The sequence below is a fragment of the Melanaphis sacchari genome, unplaced genomic scaffold (assembly GCF_002803265.2).
Source record: "Melanaphis sacchari strain LSU unplaced genomic scaffold, SCAv2.0 Contig4_pilon_pilon, whole genome shotgun sequence".
Taxonomy (NCBI): Eukaryota; Metazoa; Arthropoda; class Insecta; order Hemiptera; family Aphididae; genus Melanaphis; species Melanaphis sacchari.
This window is the reverse complement of record NW_020271335.1, coordinates 4,234,281-4,244,333: the sequence shown is the minus strand read 5'-3', so window position 1 is coordinate 4,244,333 and position 10,053 is coordinate 4,234,281. Positions and strand designations below refer to the sequence as shown.

The 10,053-nt window shown below is 28.0% G+C and overlaps 1 protein-coding gene across 2 annotated transcripts; it reads right to left on the bottom strand.

Moving 5' to 3' along the window:
• Positions 1–359: 359 nt before the first annotated feature.
• Positions 360–7,189, bottom strand: LOC112598756 (trehalase-like). Of its 2 annotated transcripts, XM_025345350.1 has the most exons (10): positions 7,127–7,189; positions 6,823–6,920; positions 2,922–3,579; positions 2,713–2,837; positions 2,509–2,648; positions 2,255–2,421; positions 1,958–2,159; positions 1,334–1,530; positions 1,117–1,246; positions 360–447 (listed from the first exon to the last, which is right to left on the bottom strand). In XM_025345350.1, exons 3-10 carry the CDS (start codon positions 3,552–3,554, stop codon positions 368–370), a joined length of 1,674 nt encoding a protein of 557 aa, XP_025201135.1. In that variant the 5' UTR covers positions 3,555–3,579; positions 6,823–6,920; positions 7,127–7,189; the 3' UTR covers positions 360–367. The 2 variants fall into 2 exon arrangements, with proteins under 2 accessions (XP_025201135.1, XP_025201136.1); XM_025345351.1 differs by lacking the exons at positions 6,823–6,920; positions 7,127–7,189 and adding an exon at positions 6,527–6,591 and having other exon boundaries at positions 2,922–3,412.
• Positions 7,190–10,053: the final 2,864 nt, after the last annotated feature.

The window sequence follows — 10,053 nt, the reverse complement described above, 5'->3', positions numbered from 1 at the left end:
GTATTAATATTCATTGGAGTTGGGAAACGAAATTTTAAGAGCGCCCTGATCATTCTCGAGTAGATAAAGTATAAATTCGTATGAGTTTTCAAAAGTGTAATCACATTACTATGTTTATCAATTATCGGTATAATTCACAAAATAGTGGTTGGTATATTTTGGTTGAAATGACAAGCAGCTTGCAATTTTCTTATAAACACCTATGTCAATATTTTTTTATAATAATTTTGAAATAAAATAACACGTAATATATGAAAAATAATAAGGTCGAGCATTTTTCTGTGTTACGTTTACAAATGCAGATCTCAATTAGGTAATTTTTTTTATTTATTATTATTTAGTATTATCAATCGTTATTTTTCAAAAATTAGCAAAAACGTTTAAAACTGCTCTTCAATAAATCGGATCCATTTGATGAATTGTTTCTTGGATTATTATTCGGAAGGTCTACAAGAATAAAAAAAAAAAAGACTACAATAATTATTCCATTTGTTTGTATACATTTTTTTAGCTATTAGAAATGTACAGAATTATGTGCCAAAATGATTTAAAATATACTATAAAAATATCAATTTTTTATTTTAATGAATTTTGATCATTTAGAATTAAAATACAAAACCAAAAAAATGTCAGTATTGTATAATAAATGATTTGTAATACTACCCATTACAATACGAAATTAGTACAGGAAACAAGGAAGGTGATATTATTTATATCTGCTATGCGCATAATATTATTTAATATAAATGAACGTTCAGACTTTCGTTTTTTGCCATGAAAAAATTACAATTCCCACTGAGACTTTGTCAATTAAACGTTTTATTTCATAAAGTAAAAGTCGCGAGAGAATTGGGATTGAATATACATTTGAAGTTAAATTCATTGAAGAAAATATTGTAATTAACTAGATAATAACGTATATATTAAATTTTATTTGGAATACTAATACCTAGTTTCTAGTTTATAATGTATTATTTTGCATCTGGATATATTTATATATATATTATTAGAGTTATAGTTCTCTCCAGTCGCAACTTGCAGAAAAAAGATTAAAGGAGGTTGGCGAGCGAAGCTATCATGTGCTATAGTCCCCTAGTTTTAAATAATCAATTTTACCATTAGTATAAGTATTGACGGTACACCATTGGTTTAAGAACTCCAACACAACGCCATTTGTCCAACCGAAACCAGTCTGTGGAACATATTCACCACCACCGCCAGTTTCTCCCGGAGTTTCAACATGGTACTATAACAATAATTTCGACGTCACAGTATGGTTTTTTTTTTCATTAAAACCACACTTTGAAGGTACCTAATAATTCCTAGTTCTTACTTTTTCAAACATTATCGATCTTTCTGCAAATCCTTTATAGTTTGTGCTCAACCAGACCTCGACCATATTTGCCGCCACTTGTTGTGCGAATTCTTGTTCTGTCCTGTCCAGACCTTGAATAATATAAGCTTGTAGAGGAGGCCAAGCATTTGGATAATCCCACTGTTGTGACGATATGTACAAAGACGTAGGTGTACCTATAGGAAGAAATTATGAAATGAATACCACCTAGTGCCTATAAGGACCTGCTATATGTGATGTAATCTGGAGTTTGTATAAAATAACTATTATATTACATTTTAATTTTAAAAACTAAACAATCATTTAACTATTTAAGTAGATACCTAATATAATGTTATAGGTAATTTTAATGGTTACAATTTAATATTAATATATACCTACATGCCAGTACAGAGTACTTAATTTTTAATAAAGTTGAATAAATTATGTTTTTTTTGCTTCTTTTTAAGTACATATATACTTAAGTAGGTACCTATATAGTACATTTATCTATAGTGCTTATACTGTAGATTTACAATCTACAAATACAACCAAACCCAATGGCATATATGTAGGTATGTTATGAATCGTCTAGACATATTTAATTGTGTTACAATTTTATACCATGAAAACTTATGCTGAAATCCGGTTCGACAATCCCTTCATCCCTTAAATATCTTAAAACATCATTGGCCACCGCTTCTTTTGACATGTTATAACTTCCTGTCCACAAAGGTACAATATTGGATACAAAAAAACAATCTTGATTTTTATGGTTTATTAAATCCCAGTCAAACCATGCACCTTTGTCGGATCTCCACATGACCTGCAGTAGATGTTTTGTTTTTAGTAAAAATAATACTATAATTTTATTATTGAATTATAATAATGAAAAATATTATCGTTAAAATATTTACTAACTTCTTGTATACCTTTAAGAAATTCTTGTGCGATGATACAATATTTAGTGGCTTTGTATTTGTTTCCTATCTGACCAAACCATGAACTCAATATGCGTGCATTTTGGTTTAGTATGCTGTTTAATTCAACTGGTATAACACTTGGCGTATGCACATCTGATAGCTGATCTATGATTTATATTTTTTAAATTATATTACATATTTTAATTATTATAAATATTTGACATTTATTTATAAGATACTAGAGCTGCTAACCGAGTTCGGAGTCTTGGTCAGTTTTAATGAACCATCTACTCGAATAGTCCCATCCAGATTCAGCGCCAGACTTCAGCCTAGAATACATATCGTCTTTCTCATCTTCAGTGTCAAATTTTTCAGCTACTTCGTAGTCCTCTCTATTGATATTTAATAAGTATATATTAATTGTACATTTGTACTTTTTTGCAAGCTTATACAAACCTATATGACTCTGGTCTTGGTCCCTTTGACGGCGCATAGTATCTTGCCATTCTATACGATTTACCGTCTTTTTCGAAAGTCACCATCCAATTTTCCGTCCAGAAATGAAATTCGCTCTCTAAATCCTAAGACAATGATTGGTCGACGTGTGTATGTATACATGTATAATTATTACATTTTATTAATCGTTTATTAATTTTTGAACTTACTGGAATGATTTTTTTAATATACTCAAAATCATTGGTTGATTTATAGTAACTTTGTGCCATCAATATGAGCATTGGTGGCTGTGATCTATTTAAATAGTATGCTCGTCCACCATTCGGCATGAAACCATATTGATTCACCAAAGATATGACATTGTCGATGACACCACGAGCTGTATCCTTCATGTCGCATAGTATAAGTCCGTTAACAATCCAGTACGTGTCCCAATAATATATCTCTCTAAATCTGCCTCCGGGTATGATAAAACCGTTAGGAACCCATAACAACGAGTACTTATCAGGATTTATTTTCACGTCGTCTTTAATTTTTCTTGCTAGGGTTTTCCATAATTGGTTCAATTCCAATGCCCACTGCTTGTAGTTCTGGTCCATGATTCGGTTGGCGATTGATGGATTTTCAGTAAAGTCGGGAGGGATCCATACCTCCAACTCATCGCCGTCTTCTAAATGTTCGTCAATGAACTTAATCAATTCTGTCAATGGTGGCACGTTACCATTGTAAGAGTCTTTTAATGTCTTATAATTGGTTAAAATCTCAGATTCAGTGTATATAAATTTTTTATCCACAAAAGTTTTTGAATCCGGATAAATTCGTGCTAATTGTATATCATGCATGAATTCACTCTCGCAGTAGAGCTTGCTTTATTTTAAAGAATCGCAGACAAAGATATATATTATATTATACGTTATATAAGTGCAATATACATATTATGTTTACAATTAAACCGTATCTGATTTATAATTATAATTTTATTATAATACATAATATACAACTTGTAAATAATAGTTAACATTGTATTGATTATTTATCATTCCATTTATGCATGTATATTAGTATTATATAATATATATAGGGGTGTGCAGCATGAGATTAATCTTGGTGATCCAGCCTATTATTATACCTAGTACAGTAGTACTTACCATTACCTATCGTTATATAACTTAATCCATTTGAGGTGCCCACTTGACAAATATTATTTTACTTAATTTTTATATTAGATGTAATAAAATCTAGAGATTATACCTATTATGTATAAATGAATTTAAAAAAAATATTGTCTTCAAAAAAATGATTGAGTTATTTCATTGATTAAATTATAAAAAATTGAAGTACACACTGTTGAAAAAAAATCTAATACCTAAGTGGTTAAATAATAATAAATATCATAAAAAAAATTTCAATTATAATTCTTAAATACGATAGTTTTTAATTTTTCATCAACAAATGTAAATGTTTTTAATGTACCTAGTAATGAATATTATAGTATACTGAATGGTTTTTTTTTTTATCAAACAACACTTATTATTTTAAAATCTATAAACGCTTTTTATAAAAAAAAATTACATCATTTCTAATGGAAATAAAATAACACTTTTTTTAAATTTTATGTTTTCCAATATTTTTTATCGTTATAATTTCTTTTATTTTTTTTACTTTTTTAAATGATAACTACATTTTTAATTTCATATTCTGAAACAAAATAATTTTTGGATTATTTCAATGTATAAAAATTGAAATTCGTACAAGTATAGTTTATGAGTTATGAGTTCATAAGTATTTAAAGTTTTGGTGAGCAAAGTGACGAATTACAGAGATGTCCTAAAATGTTTGTCTACAATTCTGCTTTCCTAAACTCTAAATACTTGTAAGTTATAAATTATAACTTATAAACTATTCGAAATAATGTATGTTCAATAAAGGAATCGCCTTGTAAAATAATAACAAAAAATATTAAATCTAGTTAATACAATATTTTTCTTAACTATCCTATAAGGCTATACTTATGAATTATGATATACGTTCTATTAAGAGTAATCGTATCCACCCATATGTGTAGCTTTTATCTTACATATTATGCTTAACATATAGCCCACGTACTAGATACATACTACAGACTACGATTTATTTATATTTGAATTAATTAGAAAATATTAATTTATTGTTAAGGAATATATTACTGTACTTGTGTACTCGGGTGAAAAACATTTTATTTTGAAACCAGTTGTACTCGTATTAATCGGCGTTGGCCCCTGGGGATAAATAAAACCGAGATGGCAATTCATCTGCAGTGAAGAGTAATAAAAAACTTTTCTGTACGTTTAACAAATTACAAGCTGAAATTAACGAACACGTGGTTTGATTTTAACATTATTTACAGTGGGTTTGAAATATTCTTAATTGTTTTTTTTTTTTTTTTTTTGTGAAGACTGGTTGAAGTTATTCTTAGTACATAAACCTTAACTATACACTTTGCCTCTTATAGATTTATTAAAGGTGTTACTCAATTTTACATATTTTGTATAAAATATATTTGTTAGCCTAAATAATAAAATTAAAAAAAAAAATAATTTGATAACATTTTTAACTTAAAATGTAGTGATTACCTATTAAATTATTTATAATACCAAATTTAGGTTTATGTTGTTACTTCTTATACGGGTTGAAAACGACGATTTATAAAAATCCTACTTGTGTTTTAAGGAATCTATATATGGTTATATTAATTAACTTTTATTGAATACGGTACAGTACTAGTCGAATCTATAGAATACAAAGAAAGAAAAATTAATTTTTATATACATTGATAAATGAGTTATAATGAGGTACCTACTATCTACTAATAAATGCCTATTAATATCTTCAAATTTATAAAACTCATTTTAAAATAAAACTACGAAAAAATCTTTCTAACACTGTTTATATTATCTTCTACAAATTTGATAATTAGTAAATTAGCTCCGATATTACCCATAAACTGTAAATAAACTGTAAAAACAATCTGGTTGATATATAGATTTGTTATGCTAAAAACGTGTTATTAGACAGCGATAACTGATAACACATGTAGGTACGATGTCTTCTTAAATTATTTTATTTTTAAAAGGTCACGTTGTTAAAATTCAATTTTATTTAAATATTTCTGATCAAATAAAAATATTTAATTGTATTTTTGTAAAAGAATAAAATTTAAATAATGCTGTTAAAATAATAATTGTAAAGTTTATTTTTAAAATTCATAAGTTTGGATATTCTAACTTGTTTATTGATTAAAAATAAATAAAAAAACAAATTAAGTTCTGTAAGATTTAATTAAATATCCCACCATTATTTATTATTACATATTTAAACTAAATATGTGTGTATTGTAATAATTGTATAAATTGTGTAAATTTAAAATTACATACAGAATAAATATTCAAAAAAAGTTTATTCTTATTATTATTATATACCACCTATCACGGAGTAATAAAATAATAAATTTTATAAGTAAAAACTAATACTAAATAATTTCATCACTGATTAACCTATTAATTATAGCAAAATAATTATTTAATTAAACTTAAAGTTCGCACTTTTAAAATATAACAGTATGTACCTACCTATACTAAATAATTATAGTAACAATGTAAGGTTAGCAAACATTTAATTGAATTAATAAGTAATTTATTTATCTACATCATTATGTTTGAATTCTACGATTAATTGATATATAAAGTAAATAATAAATACTGCTTATAGATAAGTCGACTTTTACAATATTAATATAATTATTTTGATATTAACTATTAAGTAGGTAGGTACTTACAATTTATATAATGGATTGTTTTTTTTCTTATCAATGGGGATTTGCAGAATAAGACGTAATTTGTATTTATCATAGATATTGAAATATATACGTATTTTAGATATAACTTTTGTAAATGAATATTAAAATTTAATAGCAAATTCATAAGTATTATTCTAAATATCCATGAATATATGGTAATTTCAAATAAGTACCTACCTGTTTAATTTAAAACATATTAGAATAAATTATGAGTAAACCATTTGAATATTAAATTCAATATAAATATAATTTACATATAAGTATTCTATAGGTACCTTAGTCATGTTGGTTGTAATGTGTCAGATGCATAAACAGTTCCGCTCTTCCAGTCTTGGCAAGGTGTGTGTTGATTCCACATAATTTTGTTAGTCGACTGTAAATTTGTTAAAATCGAAAAAAATAAATTAAATTATTTTACAGCTAAATAATACTTAAAATATTGATTGCATTGAATATATTATATTTCTATCGTGGCTTAAAAAATAATAATTTTATCATAATACATTGATAGAAGAGTGGTTAAATTCAGCAAAAGAAGGAAATAAAAACAAAAAAATACTTTATTTTAATCAATCGTACACGCTAAAACTAGGCGGACGAGACAGACAGTTTCCTAATAATACAAAAATAATAATAACGAACTCCGTTGTCATCGTGGTTTGTTCGAATTATCGGTCGACGCACCCCAACGACGTAAACAAAATATACTAATACTAATAATAATAACCACTAAAAAACAAAGATAAAATAATATTGAAGCTATTCGGTACTCACTACCCACTCACCTATTTATAAAATCATAATTTGCCCATATACATTTTTTTTTTACGATAAAATAAAACTATTTTATAGTATCGATCAATATTGATTTAAAAGGTTATTTAACTTCTCATAAAATATAAATTGCTATTAAATTAAACATGATACTCATAGATTTGTAAAATAATAAACTTTAAATATTAAAACATAATTATATAATAACTATTACACATAAACTAGAGTTTAATACAAACAAACGAGAAAGAATTTTGAAATAATATATTTAAGAGTCCCCAGGAGCTTCAGTCTTAGTAAATATACAATAAATCTCTACTTATTTAGAATAAATAAGTGAAATAATCAGTAAGTTATAATTGATAAATTTATTATAAATATAACCATACATGTTATTAGGTGTTTGTACTAGAACTTGGTACTTAAATAATTGTGCAGTAAGTGTAGATAAGTATTTTACCTACCTATATTATATAGTAAAATCTTTCTTACAAGACAAAAATCTCTTTGCAATGGAAGAGAATAACGGTATCGTACAACCTATATACCTATACCGTATATTTTAGTTTCTTTAAAACGGAAAACTTAAAGTATTAAGTGATCGTGTTTACGACCTTTAATTGAATTCATCTATCCACGTTCGACAGTCTGACTATCTCTTAACTGTACCTATCTGTATAATAAGACTTAATAAAAATATGCCAATAATAATATTATAAGAATAGTTACCGTTAACACCAGTATTCATATGTTCGTCTCTGTAGGTTAGGTTCCGTATTTATAGAATATAAATCAACATTTTCAGTGGAAGTAACTACCCATGGTTACGTAATATAAATTATACGCAATATTATTGTTTTGTTGATTTTATATGTACATAAAATGACAATATAGAATGTTTAGCCTGTATACTATATATAGTCACGCGCACGGGTTAGATGAAATTGGGTTAAAAAATGTATTTCATCGATTGTAAAAAAATGTGCTGCTTTATTTTGTATGTTGAATCTGCGATTAAAGTTTGCGCACGCCTTTACTGCATACCTATTCGTCTTCAATAAATCGTGATAATAGTGTCAACAATTATTCATATTTTGTTTTGGGAAAAAACAAAATTTGTAAATATTTACGATACAAATTTTTCAACAAGATTAAAGTATTTAATTGACAGGAAAAAATCCACTTGAGGAGAATTCTGCATTTTTAGCCAGTGAAAAGGATTTCCGGGGAGCGTGGGCGGAAAATATTTCCTTAATATTGTTGTGTTTGGATGATTATGGAAATTTTTATAACAATATTATATGGTAGCTGTTAACTGTGTGTATGTTTAATTTTTTATGTATAGTTTCATTAGAGATGTATGGAGGAGCGTTAACGATACGGCAAAGGATTTTATTAAGATTTGAAATTTGGGGGGTTCAGCTCCATAGGAGTACATGGGTTTAATAAGCGATTTATAAATTTAATTATTACTCGTAATTGTGTGCGTATATAGGTTAGTTTTCACACATTTATTAATATGTTTAATCAAAAATAGTAATTATCTATCCAAACAATGTAATGTATAGATAAATATTTTTATGCATGTATGTTTCTAGTCGTATATAAAAAAATAATATGAAATTTTAAATTGATTTTTTGATTAGTTAGACACTACTAAGGTACATCTTTCTGTGTGTAGCGGGGTTTGACGAGTCCATCTGTCTTTTAACTCAGCGACACTCTACCCCTATGTGTAATCGTGGTGTTACCTCCTCTAAGCGAAAGGCCAAGGGGAGCTCCTAGAAGCCAGACACCTTGAACATCCCGCCTGGGACGCCAGTTCCGCTGAGGTGTCTTAATGAGCCACTACTGCGACCAGGGCACGGCGGTTTCCTGCTCGAATCTAAGGCCTTACTCCCGAAACCACAACGAGACCTTCCTCAAGTGCGGTGACTGTATCACGGACGAGCGTAGGTCCTCTGTGAACATCCATGGTTGCGCTTCATTTGGCTATCGTCCTCCTCCCCCCCTCCCTGGAGCGCTGGGACGCTATTAGCAAGTGAGCCCGAGGGGGCTGTCTCCGGGTCCCATGGTACGAGATTTGAACGCGACGTTTTAACTGCCGATTTCCGCAAGAAAATTGTCGGGGCAACGCAATGTTTACCGCGGCGCGATTCCTTTTCATGCGTACGGTTTATTTGTTAACAGATGGCCGTCTCTGTTTGGGTGTCTAAAATTGTATCAAGCCTCGAGCCGGCTAAATACGCGCACGTGTTTTGCTCAAAAGGTAGTCTGGTCCCTATAGTACTGCTAAGGTACAATAATGACCAGCTTTAAATATTTTTTAATTCAAGGTAAATGATTGCGTTGGTATAATATAGAAAATGGGAGGTCAGCAATTAATGTGTTCGCTTAGACGAATGTATATTTTCTTCACTTATCGTTGTTCTATTATTATATCATCATTTACATACTTTTATCTAAACACCTCTCACGTATAATATCTAAACCATTATATTATTAACTATACAGTAAATAATTTTCACGATTTTCTTAAAGAACTGCGGTTTTATACTTTATAAATAATTAACTGAGACTATATTGAACCGTACTGGATATCATTTTACCAAAATTCATAGCAAATATAATTTTAGAAAACACATTTTAATTATTAGTTTTTAATGTAGGTATTTTAATTTAAGTCAGATAATTATATTATGGCTTATTAATGTAACATTATATTATGAATG

What these genes read in the sequence shown, in the direction of transcription:
- LOC112598756 (XM_025345350.1), bottom strand. Translation starts at nt 3,554, where the DNA reads ATGCATGATATACAATTAGCACGAATTTATCCGGATTCAAAAACTTTT. An exon ending in TTCTTAAAGGTATACAAGAA is followed by an intron (nt 2,160 to 2,254) that starts GTTAGTAAATAT and finishes CATCTACTGCAG; the next exon opens with GTCATGTGGAGATCCGACAA. An exon ending in GATCGATAATGTTTGAAAAA is followed by an intron (nt 1,247 to 1,333) that starts GTAAGAACTAGG and finishes TTATTGTTATAG; the next exon opens with TACCATGTTGAAACTCCGGG.